This window comes from Arachis hypogaea, chromosome 9, assembly GCF_003086295.3.
Source record: "Arachis hypogaea cultivar Tifrunner chromosome 9, arahy.Tifrunner.gnm2.J5K5, whole genome shotgun sequence".
In the NCBI taxonomy this organism is placed as follows: domain Eukaryota; kingdom Viridiplantae; phylum Streptophyta; class Magnoliopsida; order Fabales; family Fabaceae; genus Arachis; species Arachis hypogaea.
In genome coordinates, this window is record NC_092044.1 from 97,749,680 (window position 1) to 97,764,415 (window position 14,736).

General features: G+C 33.2%; 1 protein-coding gene across 1 annotated transcript; it reads right to left on the reverse strand.

Annotated features, from left to right (window-relative positions):
* Positions 1–7,703: 7,703 nt before the first annotated feature.
* On the reverse strand, positions 7,704–14,319 carry LOC140175172 (uncharacterized). Its single transcript, XM_072202110.1, has 8 exons — positions 14,185–14,319; positions 10,718–10,826; positions 10,524–10,670; positions 9,886–10,097; positions 9,628–9,814; positions 9,196–9,465; positions 8,841–9,022; positions 7,704–8,795 (listed from the first exon to the last, which is right to left on the reverse strand). The coding sequence occupies exons 1-8, from the start codon at positions 14,317–14,319 to the stop codon at positions 7,704–7,706; spliced, it is 2,334 nt and encodes a 777-aa protein (XP_072058211.1).
* Between the last annotated feature and the right edge of the window lie 417 nt (positions 14,320–14,736).

Here is a 14,736-nt window from a genome sequence, read left to right on the forward strand (position 1 = left end):
CACCACTAAAATTATGAATATTGAAGACAAATTAGAAGAAGTTACAATGCTTTTTAAACAATTAAAAATGGCTCAAGAAAATAATATTATGGAACATGGTTTTCAAATAGAGGAAGAATTAGTAAATTCTGAAAATATAGAAAACGAAGAACACATTCTAGATTATTCAAGTGACGAAGAACCAGCTATTCCAATACAAGTAAAGAATGAAGCTGGAATATCTAAGGATAATCAATCTCAATTTAAATGGGAACAGGTTTTGATAATTATGCTTTTAAAAAAGAGTTTATAAATAAAGATTCAAAATATACAAAAATACCATCAAAATACGTTCCTAAAATCCAGGAAATGGAAGGAGAAAGAATGCTCGATTTAGACTGCAAAAAGAACGAAAAAGAAATTTTCGAAAACTGGTTGAATTCCTTCTTATTAGAAGCCTTTACTAATTCAAAACTTGGTGAATTGTCTGGAAGGGACATTTGGAATTACATAGGGTTTCATACTAAAGGAACTATAAGAGATTATATGACATCAATAGAAAACCAAATAATAGAAGAATTAGAAACAAAAACAACAGCTTATGATAAGATATTATATATAATGATGATTCTATATAAAGAATTTTTTGGAAAAAATATTATAGATCATAGACAAGAGGTCTATAATAAAGAATATCAAGAAGCAAAAAACCATTTAGCTAATATTCAGATATATGATTTATGTAACGTGGAGTCCTATATATGTGAATATAGAATACATTATTACAAATTAAAAGAAGAAGATAAAAATCATTATCTTAGTATGTACATAACAAAACTTCCATATCCTGCTAATGAATTTATTATGGAAAGATTTATAAGAGAAATAAATAGAGGAATAATTGAAAATAATTTTGGTGGAGCAACCTCTGCTATAAGAGAGGAAATAAAAGAACGTTGTATGCAAGAAGCAACTCAAAAAAGATTTGCAAATATAATCAGAATTTGTTGTCAGGATAATGAGGAGATACCTCAAAAATATGGTCTTAATAAAAATCTTCAAAGAAAAAGAAAATATCAATTTAGAAGAAGAAAATACTATCCAAACTGGAGAAAAAAGAGATATTTTAAAAAAGAAAATAACAATAAAAACAAAAGACAAAGAAATAACTATTGCCCGAATAAAAAAGAAAATTGTAAATGTTGGTATTGCCAAGAAGAAGGACACTACGCAAATGAATGCCCGAAAAAGAAGGATAAAAAGGATCTTACTAAACAAATAGAAATTGCTAAGTCTTGTTTCATGAAACCATTAGAAGAATCTGATGATAACTTAGACTATATTTTTGAATATGTCTCGGAAACAGACTCAGAGACTGAGTAATAATGCTACATTTATTACTATAAAAATAACAGAAAAGTTTATAAATGCTTTCATAGATTCTGGGGCAACACAATGCTTTGCTAGTTCAGGTATAAAACTTGATTGGAAAAAATTAAAGAAACCATTAAGAGTTAGAATAGCTGACAAATCAATACATAAAATTGACCAAAAAGCAGAGATGGTTGAAATTTTTATTCAAAATTATAGGTTCATTGTTCCATCTGTATATATGTTAGATTCTGGAATGGATTTTATCATAGGAAATAACTTTTTAAAGCTATATCATCCATTCATTCAAGAATTAACATATATAGTTTTAAAAGCTCCACACGATTCTTTAATAAATCAAAAATCAAAACGTATAAAAATACCAACTACTACTATAGATAAGATCTTAAAGTTTAAAATATTTTCTATATTAGAAACATATTATTTTAATCTATACTTTCAGATAAATATTCCAAAAAATAATCTTGAAATAAAGATAGAAGAACTCTTGGATGAAATTTGTGCTGAAAATCCTTTAGATATTAAAAATACAAATAACGAATTAGTAAGCATTAAATTAAAAGATCCCACAAAAGAGATAAATGTTCCAAATAAAATTCCTTATTCCGCGAGAGATAGAGAAGAGTTCTCATTAGAGTGTAAAGACCTTTTGGAAAAAGGAATTATAAGATTAAGTAAAAGTCCTCATGCGGCTCCAGCTTTTTATGTTGAAAACAATAATGAAATTAAAAGGGGAAAACGAAGAATGGTAATAAACTATAAGAAAATGAATGAAGCAACTATTGGTGATGCTCATAAACTTTCAAGAAAAGATTCTATTTTAGAAAAAATCAAAGGAGCAACTTGGTTTTCATCTCTTGATGCAAAATCAGGATATTGGCAACTTCGTTTAGACGAAGAAACAAAGAAATTAACTGCTTTTACTTGCCCAACAAAGGAATCAACAAGTGTGTTGCTTTATGAATGGAATGTATTACCATTCGGATTAAAGCAAGCCCCAGGTATTTATCAAAGATTTATGGAGGAAAATCTAAAAGAGTTAAATGAATTTGTTTTAGTATACATTGATGATATACTAATTTTTACAAAACAGGATAAAGAAGATCATCTTCAAAAATTATTAATAGTTTTAGAAAGATGCAAGGAAAAATGATTAATTCTTAGTAAAAAGAAAGCAAGAATAGAAAAACAAGAAATAGAGTTCCTTGGATTAATTCTATCCACTCAAGGAAAGCTAAAACTTCAACCAAATGTTCTAGAAAAGGTAAATTTATTTCCTAATAAAATAGAAGATAGAAAATAATTACAAAGATTTTTAGGGTGTATAAATTATATTTCTGATCAGGGATTTTTAAAGAATATAACAGAATACACTAAAAGCTTATTTCCAAAAATAAGTACTAGAAAAGTATGGAAATGGGATGAAAAAGATAGCATACAAATTCAAAGAATTAAAGAATTATGTGAAAAACTTCCAGAACTTTATATTCCAGAAGAAAATGACTACTTAATAGTAGAAACAGATGCTTCAGACATAACCTGGTCAGGATGTCTAAAAGCTAAGAAAGCTATAAAAAGTTTGGAACAAGAAAAAGAATCACTAGATTCTAAATATCCCCCAAAGGAATTACTTTGCATGTATATTTCAGGGACTTTTACTCCAACAGAACAGAGATATACTACTCATGAAAGGGAAACTCTAGCAGCAATTAAATCTCTTAAGAAATGGAAAATTGATTTACTACCCAAAGAATTTACATTAAGGACAGATTCAAGTTATTTAACAGGTTTCATACGATATAATTTGAAAGTTGATTATAATCATGGACGATTGGTAAGATGGCAATTATTTTTGTTACAATATCCAATAAAAATTGAATATATTAAGGGTGACAAAAATGTTATTGCAGATACATTAACAAGAGAATGGAGTTCGTCTACAACGCATTAAATCAAGAAATTCAAAAATATGAACAAGAACTCGAAAAATGCAAGCATTGTCAGCAAATAAGGACACAGATCCAATCCCTCAAAAAGGCCATTGAAGCAATGAAATCAACACAACAAGCAAAACCATCAGAGTTCAGCCAGCTAAGCGTGGTGGACAAATCAGGTGAGGAAAAAATTCTAGAAAATAAAACAATTGCTGAAATCATCAAAAAATCCACCCAAGATAAAAAATATTATGTAATTTATAATGGCCCCATGAAAGGAGTTTATGATGCCTGGGAAAAAGCAGCACCATTTACACATCAATCAAGGATAATTCATAAAGGAGGGTTTTTAACACTGGAAGAGGCAAAGGAATCTTTGAGAATATGAAGCTCTTCATCCAGAGCAAACCCTAAAAAGAGCAGATAAAGCTCCAATTCAAACCCAGAGAACAGGGATAATAAGAAACATTCCTACAAAGGCTGAAATCAAGGAAAAAAAAGGATTTGTAGATCAAATCTCAGAGAAACCCTTAACATAGTCTTGAATTGGACTGCAGAAAAAAGGGCGATCTTGGGATATTATCCTATTGCCAAAGAACAGCTAACAAAGCTGGTTATATTTCCAGAGGCTTCCCCATCTGACACCTATCAGTTTTTCCAGTATGGATTAATTGATACAATCTTAATTTTTAATGATTTGAAAATTATTAGTGAGTTTCCTGCAGGATTTATTGATGCAGTAAAAAGATTTAAAAATATGATTGACAATGTAAATCCAAGGGATATATCCCTAAAATTTACGAATAGTCAACCTATTTTTAATGAAGAAGAAGAATGCTTGGTTCCAGCACATCAAGTGATCTTCATGTCCGTCTTCCCAGGAAATTTTCAACCAATTGATCAAGTTCAAGATTTAACAATCTACAGTCATGAATGAAGACTAGCCAGCACACTAGCAAGGGTCTTCGAAAGAACTCAAAAGATAACAAGGGAATCTCACACAAGAATCAATTATAAAAGCAGAAATACTTTGCTTGTGTCCAGTAAAAGGAATGAAATTGAAGAAAGAGAGATGAGACTCTTAGTGGAATTTGAATCAGCATTCTACAACTTATCTGGACTCTTAGAAAAGCTCCCCGAAGGGATAAAGAGGAATCTCTGCTATTTGATAAAAGACAGAGAAGACCACAAGTGCCAGCTATGTGTCTCAGAGTTATCTGAAGAAAGCAATAATAAAACGGAATCAACCCACATGATAAAGGAAGAAGACAACGCATCTGAAGGTCACATGATGAAAGAGGAGGACAGCACATCTGAAGCATCTCTCAACATTATTGCATAGTGACGTAAGCGCTTAGGTCATAGAGCACCAACAATGTAGCTGGTGCAAGATAATAAACAATGACGTAAGCAATGACGTCATAAGAAGGGTAAGGATGGGAATTGTCCATCAGACCCAACCATTATAAATAGGTTGCTTAGGCAATTGTAGAAGGCATCAAACAATAGAAAGCAGAAGGCTAAGAGTACTCATATGCTAGGAGAGCAAGGAGGAAGCGACCGAGGCGATTCTATAGTTTGAAGAAGAATTCCCTTAGGAAAAACCAATTCTAAACTCCCCTCTGGAGTTAGTATCTACAATCTCCCCTCTGGAGATAAAAACATCTTATGTAAAATATTCTAAATAAAGGAAGTTTTTCTCCAGAAAGGTACGCCTTTATCTTAATCTCATAGTTATGAATTATTTAGAAAGTTTAGAATTAACGGAAGAATCTGATTATTATAGATTATCTGCCTTATTAGATAATGAAAAATAGGTTGTTCTAAAAATAGAATTAAATCTCAAGTCAAATGAAAATTTTAATAAACAAAATCTTTTAAAAGAAGTTTTTAATAGAAAAAATATAATATACTATGGAAAAATTCAACTTGAAGCCCCTATAAAGATAAAATCTGCTAATGGAGAACTTGAAATAGCTCTGATAAATGATGAAGAATTGAGTAAACAGATTGAGAAAATTAAGGATCAACAAAAAAGATCTAAAATTGGATGGATTCATATTAGTACTATACAAGTCTTAATCAAATCTACATATATGAAAGGAATTAATTCACCAATAAGCTTAGCAATCTGTGACAAAAGAATTACTGATGACCCAATAGATCAAATAATTGGAATTGTTCATGGAAACTTGGCAAACGTAAATGTTAAATTCAATGCCCATCTTGGATATGCTATACCTTTATCAACTGAAAATCTTGGAACATCTATAAGTTTGGCTTATAAATTTCACAGAAAGAATCTAATGGAACAAGACGATGAACCATTTTTAATTACATATGCAATAAATTATGCTTTAACAAATAGCCATCATAGTATAATATTTAAAAACAGAGAAAGAATTTATGTCGATGAATTATTTCAGAAAATTGTAAAAACAGAAATACCAAAATATAAAGCTATTGAAAACCCAGTTCTTTTACTAAAAGAACCATCAGGAAAATTAGTTTCATCGAATTTTTAAATAAGAGAATCCAAAATTAATAGCCCTTTAAGTTTATCTAAGTTAAAGATTAAAGAAGAAAATTCTGAAATAAAAGAATTAACAAAAAAGGTCGAAAAATTAAATGAAACCCTAAACACTAAGTTATGACAATAAATAAAGAGAAAATATATGTAACCTATCAAGACAAGAAACAAGAGCTCTTTGAAAGAGAAAATCGGTTGAATTATTTACAGTTTTCTGAAATAAATCAAAGAGCATTTGAAACTCTAAAAATAATCTATGACAAATTGAAAGGAGAAGTTGAAGAGTTAAAAAAAATTAATAGAATCTCTAGAAAATAGTGATGAATCGATGATAGAATTTGCAGAAATTCTAAGATAACTAATAAAGTATACAAAGATTGAAAGACCAGAAAATAAAATAAAAAGAAAAAGGACGAAAAAATTAAAAAGTAAAATAAAGGAGTATAAAAGAGAATTAAATAATCTTCAATTCGAAATTAATGACCTTATAATAAAAAGGATAGAAATACGAACAAATATAAACAAGTTGGAGCTAAACTTAAAAAATTTATAAATGCCTGGAACACCATATTATGATTTAAAAGAATTAAAGCTGTTAAAAGAAAAAATGGAGAATGAAATTGAAAAATTAAATAGATATTTAGAAACAGGAGAAAGTGTAGAAATAAAAGAAGTTATTGAGGATTTGAGAAATTATATTAAAGAAAAAGACAAACAGATAAAAGATTTTATATACAATAATCCATACAAAAAAGAATATTATAAACTAAAACAAGATTGAAAAGTTATGGTCAATACTTTTTATAAAGCACCTGTACAAATAGAAATTTCGAAAAAGAAATTAAAAGAAAAATCCAAATTAAAAATTTGGTATCAGAGCCAAGTTAATGATTAAGGGTAACACTTTCTCTTTAAGCAACACTTTTAATGATACGCTTTCAGTTACCAAATGTCCACAACTAATTGGTAAACTTCTTTGTAGTCACCATAGGTACAATAAGGTAATAGGCACCATAGAAGGCACCTTATAAATAATATATTTTGGTTTTGCTGTTTTTTGTTAAAATTTTTTATTGATTTCCGTTCAACCATTTCAAAGACATTTAGCTTTGACTTTTGACTCCTATAAGATTTCAGTCAATATAGATCTAAAAATTCAATCACACACTATTGTAAATACTTGGAATATTGTGATAATTTAATTATAAGAAACTCAAACTATTATCCTTATCGTTACTGAAATCTTAAAACCAGAACATTTGACTCTTGATTTTTTTGGACGTGGCTTCTCCTTTATTTTAGCATTAAATTTCTCCTTAAATGATACTAGTTTTAAGATCCGTGCCTACAGGGACATAAAAGCAATAGCCACTAAGCATAAATAATGGAATTTCGTTGTGGCAATATTCAACAATAACATATTTGCAAGCAGTAGCTATAGTTTGAAGAAGATGGAATGCAAACAACACCTTGGAAAGATGACCAAAGAGCCAAACAACAAACATAGTATTTAAGGCGGAATGGATTGTAGTAAATTGACAAAAATCTTTCTGTAGACAACATTAATAATATGATTTGAGACTGTGCCATTAGAGCCAACAACTAATATCTTCAGATCAGAATAACTGTTGACCCGAGAGAGTGTAACATAAAGTTGACCATAAGTAAAAACAGGTCTTGGAAGATACACGCCAATAGTTGACATTGTTTATTCCTAGGACTTGTTTGTGGTCATTGCAAAGCAAAGCGCAATCGGAAATTATCTTCGGGTAAACCTGATCGGTAATATTTCATTATTAGGGATCATATTCATTCTGGAATAAAGACAACTTCACCAATATTACGACATGCTAATATGACGCACTCAATTACATGATCACCAAGCGCCTAATTTGCATTCGTGTACCGTTGCATAGTCCATTAGATTGGTCAATATTGCGAAGAAGCATAACAGGAACACCAATTTTAAGAACTAACCTGTGTTGAGGAATTCCAGAAAAATTCAACGTATTCAACGACTCTGTGCTCATTGTGTATAATTCAGATTCTAAGTGACCATCTTCATTAAGCAGCGTGTCAGAGCTCAGGTAAACCTTTTCATTGCCAGGGATCAAAGACATCACATGATTATTAACTTCAGTCACAACATCAAGTGTTGGTGCCAATATACTCCTGTCCTTAAAATAATCCACGCTAGAAGTACGGAGTAAAATGTTAGGATAAACAAACAACACCAAATCGTGGAGACCTGGAGACTCAATATCCAATAGCAAGTTGTCTGGTATTCTAATCACCGATTCGCAATTAGCACTGTCTCCGAATAACCCGTCACCTATTTGAAGTAGCCAGTCAGTAAATTCCTCTAACTGCACATTGTGGATATCTTGCGAACCATGACCTAGCCTCATGTTTTCGGTCAATTGCAACACATGGCAAGATTGCCACAGGTACGAAGCATTAATACACGCATGAACAATCTCCTTTCGGGAACCTCGAGGAATAACAGGTAATATCTGACGGAAATCACCTCTGAGAACAACAACTTTTCCACTAAACAAAGCATCGGGATTATATCCATGATCAAAACGAAGAACATCTTTAAGGCACTTGTCAAGCACTTCAAAGCAAAATTTGTTTAACATAGGTGCCTCGTCCCATATAATTAATTTTGCAGATGAAATAAGATGTGCGAGAGGTGTGCCTTGCCTTATATTACAAATGGAATCTTGGTTAACACTGAGTGGAACCTTAAAGCGTGAATGAGCAGTTCGCCCATTAGGCAAGAATAGCGTTGCAATGCCACTGGATGCCACGTTTAGAACAATATGACCTTTCGACCTTATTGAAGCGGAAAGTGCATTACATAGAAAAGTCTTCCCAGTTCCACCATATCCATAAACAAAGAAAAAACCACCTATGCCATGACTGACTGCATTGAATATCGTGTTGTACGCAACACGCTGGTCTCAATTCAAGCGGGAAACTAAATTGACAGAAATACTTGCCAACTCGGTCTTATTGAAATTGAGCTTATCAAAGAAGATTGTGCCGGGAGGTTCAATGGAATCCACCAAATTTGGAAATGACATGTCAGTAAATTCTTTAAGTGTCCTACCATTCGGCTGCAACAATTTTTCAATTTCGGCGAGAATGGTGGATTTGATCTTGTCAGCAGAACGCTCGAAACCTAAACCCATAATAGAAGAGGTTAACATCACAAACTACTTCGCCATAGTGCTAAAGAACAAATCCATAAAAGACAGCAGTATAATGAAAAAAGAAAAGGGCAGTTTTTAAATAGCTAGATGTGAATTTGGCGAAATAGCAAAATAATTGTGGCAAAAAAAATGCAAACTTCACCTAAATTATGTGTCCTATCAAACATCATGTCATCTGCACAATGTTGGCAACATTGTTCCCATACCATGTCGGGGCAGACCATGTTATTTGACATCAAAAGCATTGCAAACAACCTCCTGATATAATTCGGCGAAGCCCATGAACTGGCTTCATTAATTGCATCAATAAATTCCCTATCATCTTGTAACAGCCCTTGAGCATAACAAGCTTCTTTGAATGTGTCGTACATAATGCCACAAACAGAACAAATATCAGCAAATCTCTGGCACCCTTTTTGATAGTTCAATAACAAATGAAGATAGTACTCCTCTCCATGCGAGTGAGGAACATGTGTGAGACGACAATTCACATGCCCTTGCTTCCGCAACTTCCATATATGCCCCTGCTTATCCTAAACAAAATACGATGGCATCTCCATATAGGTAAGGGTACAGGCAACATCAAAATCCTTGTTAGCCTTCAACCATCCAATAAACATATTATCCTTTAAGACCACAGTCTCGATTACATTTTCAATAAGCTGATGATCTTCATACAAAACATTCTGTTCATTCGGCAAGTGGAATGGAAGGCGTATGACGTTAGGCTCTTTGAACTGAATCTCAAACCCAAATAGCCTCTAGGATGCCTCGCAGGCATATATAGATATCGGTAATCATAGTAATTTTAGATTTCATCCATAATGACAACCGAATCATCTGAATCATGTGACCGGAAAAACGAAGCTGTGACACGGTCATTACCTTTGTGCACGTACTTAAACAAATACTTTATAGCTGACGTCTGGCATGTGTACTCAATATTTATGTGACAACCATACTTAAGAAGCAACGTCGCATTATAGGGAACAATGAACCGATTGTCAACGTCAACATTTTTTTTGCTCATTGTATGGCCATTATCTGAACATTTATACTTTGTGAAACCTGCACTGTCTATGGCTATTTTCTAACGGAAGGCCATCAGATAGAACTTGGAACACTTTTCGTTAACCATACATGGGCTGCTCGTATTTAAAACCCCACAGGGTCCATGAACCATGAACTTCTAGACTAATCTGTGTAGCTTAGGTTGCATGTGTTCGTAAGGTATCTCAGCTTAGATATGATGGTCATAATCATCGGAGGATCGAGGCTTCTCGTTTGGCTAAATAAACAACAAAATGTGACAGTGGGGAAGGCCACGGTTCTGGAATTCAACTGTGTAGACAACTAAATCAAAGCACAGGAAAAAAAGAATACGATATATTAGGAGACAAATAACAAATGATAAAAAAAAGACTAATCTGCTAGTGTGAACTTGAAAGAGACTCAATGAAGAATGCTTACTTGCTTTTGGCTTTCCAAATATAGACCCATTCTTTAAGTCTTTTAGTAATTTGTCTAACTTGATCTTAAACACTCTAGATATGATATCCGGCCTGTCACTTGGCTTTAATAAATATTTGGCAATACATTCTTTAACCTCATTCCACTCTGGGTTACATGTGATAGTAATAAAATAGCTAGGATAACCGGAATACCTGCATATAGTAAATGCATCTTTGCAATTGTTATACATGTATCAGGGACCACCGACAAAGAATGACGGCAGGATAACTGGTTTGCCAGTTCTAGCAACTTGTGAAGCCCCTGCAGTTGATGACGAATTTTTTTAATGTAGGTTCTTTAAGACAATTTCATGGCTAGTAATTGCTATCTCTTTTGATTTTCAGGTTTGAATCTTGACCTTCAAACCTTTAGTGATGACGAATATGTAGAAATTGTTCAAGAATAAGGATTGAAGACTCTCCTATATTTAATGATGTAATTTTTTTTATTGTGGTGTTAAATTTGTAGTAATCAAACATTAACTTTTTTTTTTAATTTCAAGTTATTTGACATTGACTGAATTTTATGGTTGTATTTTAATTTAGGTATGACTTTTAAGTTTTTATCTTAATTCATATATGAATATGTAAAAATTAAAATGTTATTTAATTTTCATAGGAGTGGGTAGGGGTGTTTGCGGTGCGGTTTGGTTCGATTTTTGAGAGAAAAGACATCCGATCTAATCATTTAATTAAACTACGGTTCGGTTTGGTTAGTTTTTTTCTGAGACCATCCAAACCAAACGAAACCAATTAAAATTGGTTTGGTTTTGTTCGGTTTTTTCAATCAATTAAAAAAATACTACCATACTATTTCACAAAGTCATAACATTGAAATCGACAAATGCAAATACACAATAGCTAACAAAGTCTTGATCTAATAAAATTTAACGAGAAAAAGAATTCAAATAATCAATTATTGAGTCAAAAAGGAAATAAGCATAAGATGAACTGCTGTTGTACCTAATTTTTGGAGGTTTAGAGTCATATATACACAATATATAATTCGTGTTAGGAAATATTATATAAGCCTCACCCCTCTCCCCTTTGAGAGTGAAATAATTTTACTTGATAAGAGTATGGAAGAATGGTATAGGAAAATCAGTTACATGATAACAGATTCAATTGTATATTAGTTACATGATAACAGATTCAGTTGTATATTAGTATTTGCTACATAAGTTAACGATATACACTCTATTTTTTCCTTCTCTGTTCTCTTCCTAAATACAATGATATCCAAGCAAATTCAATTAGCGACCTATGAGTCAAGTGTATCTCTAATATATATATATATATATATATATATATATATAACTGCATTAAAAGCTTTAAAATAGAGATCTTTATTTAATTGTAAAACAAACTAATTAAATAAGAATTTTATCACAGTTGACTGGTCGAGTGAGGTGCCTTTTTATTGGAGCAAAAAAAAACATGTGGTCTAGGATTAATGCATGGAGAGAAATCCACTGAACCAGTGAACCAGCAATCAAAAGCAATTTCCCTAAAGAAGGAACAACAAATAAAACAATGAACACTAAACCAGCAATAAAACCATAACCAGCAACAATGAAATCAATGAATCAATAACAAGTAAAATAATAAAATAATAAATTTTCCTAAACAATGAAAAACAAATAAAACAATAAACTGAACCAGCAATAAAAAACAACCAACAAGTAAGCAACAATGATATCAATGAATCAATAACAAGTAAAACAATAAAACAAATTACTTAATTCATGTATTATTGTTGTAATATCTTTGAAACTAGAACAGCATGGATGGATGTTTTGTTGAGCTCAATAGTTGTCTAATCTATATCAACTACTTATTTATTCTTATAATTATGCATTATGAGTTTGGATCAAAGAACACCTAAATCACAGTATTATTACTTTTTTATATAAACTTGTGCGTCAATTTTATGCAATGTTGATGAGTGATGACAATAACTTTTCTTTGTTCTTGTTCACCATAAAAAACTACCCTCTGTCCCTCTCTACCCTTTTTTTATGTTGAACCTTTCCTCTTCTAGTTAATATAAAAATCTAAAAATGAAGAAGTTAGTTCAAAGGCTGAAAAGCAGTATGAAAAATATTTAAACAATTACATACCTAACTCAGAGGCTCGAACTCCATGTCTTACTTGAATCGGTGGCTGGGTAGCTCGGTAGTCGGTGATGTGCTGTGCTGTGTTGTAGGTGGTGCTGTGGGTGGTCAGAAATGGTGCTGGGGGTGGCGCCGGTGTGTGTCGACGACCGCGACTCTGCAAAGGTGGTGCTGGCTGGGACTCGGTGGTGCTGTCCGCGATGAGGTCCTTGGAGGAAAGTTTCGGCGGCGTTGCCAGGTGGTGGGAGGAAGGGCTTCAAGCTCGAAAATCCAGTGCAGAAAGCGAGAGTGCGAGACTGAGAGAAGAGAGCAGCTAGACCTAGGTTTACGTTTGGGACAATTGGGGATTTGAGGGTGGGGGATTAGGTCACAGTCAGGAGTGACGTTTCGGGGTTGGGGGTGTTTGGGTTTTTAGGATTTTTAATATACCGGATCGGTTCGGTTGGCGTTTTCATGGTCAGAACTGAAAACCAAATCGAATCGCAATAAAAATAGCAAAACATGTTTTTGGCGGTTTTTTATTTTGGTTTATTCGGTTTTCGGTTTTTTCGATTCGGTTGGTCGGTTTAGATTGGTCCGAATCGGTTTTGAACACCCCTAGGAGCGGGTACCCTAAGGTAAGAGTGGAGTGAAAGGAGGGCGCGACGGGATCGGGTAGGGCAAAAATCCACCACCTACCAGCCCCATTACCACCCTTTATCGGGGTTTATAACTAGCATGTCAGAGGCTTTTCAGGTAAAAAGTCGGCATTCTGTTTTAGCAAGCTAATGAGATCTTCCTTTAGCTTTTTCTCCACATTGGCATCTACATTGGTTGTTTTTTTTTAATCTTTTTTCTTATATGAACTTCCTCCAATTTTTCTTATGGTTGAGGTCTCATATCTTCCCTTACTCGGACACCTCCGAATTCTATTAAATAGACTTCTTTATTTATAAGGTTACCTCACAAATTTAAACTTTCATTGTAACACTTTTGCTCCAATTTATGATATCTTCTTATGGTATATATCTCCTCCTAGGTCGAAAATTTTATACAAAGGTGAGGGGTAGAACCTGCTGTAATAAGTCGGTTCATGGTTATTCGACCTATCAGTGTATTGTAAGCAAATGGAGTGTCTACTACAATATAGTATATGCTTACAATGCATGTTTTTGGATATTTTCCAAAGACAGTTTGGAGAGTTATGTATCCCAAAGGTTGGATGGACGTTTCTCTTAATCTAAAGCGGGTATATGAATATTCCTTCAAGTCCTTTTCACTCTAGACAAGATTAGGTCGTGATCTTTCTCGACTCTTTTTACTTTTCAAGTCATCTTTTAACTTCCTTACCTTTTTTAGGTCTCTACGATTGCGTAGCTTCCTCCGAAGTTGTTGTTAGGACTTCCGCTATCACTTTAACTTTACTTCCAGTTGCTTAAGTCGGCCTTGATAGCTATAGGTGAATCACATTATCTCAATCGTGTTTCTTTCTCTCAATCCTTCTGGGATGTGTGCCTGGGAACTTACCCTTAGACCTTGTTCCCTTTTGTTTCTTCTAGGGTCGTGATGGATGGGGAGTGCTCGATCATCGTTATGATGATCTCTACTCCTGGATCTTGAATCGAACGTAGTGTGTCCATCTTGTAGTGGATTGTCTGCCATTGTGAAAAAGATAAGACTCTAAGTCTCTAATAACGGCACTAATATTCTAAGGTAACTGAAACCAAGGTAGATTTGGGCCTATACATGAGATCCAGACTCCTTTGGGTGCAAAATCCGACTTATTTGCTGGGATAGTAGTTTGTCCAACATCTTCACTTGGATGGTGATAGGGAGTACCTGCAAAGGACCCCAATACTTAAATTAGCAAGTGGTTTAAAGTAGGTTTTAGTGAATTAGGATGAAAAATACCTGAATTTGATGGGGGTATTTATAGAGGTAGATAATGACTTGGACATCCCTCGTGTATCTTTCCCCTTGTGGTGGTGGATAGTTTTTCCTCAATATTTGAAAAATTATCCACATTGTGGTGGTAGCTGAGTTGTGGATAATATCTGAAGTAGTGCTTAATAAGGTCTT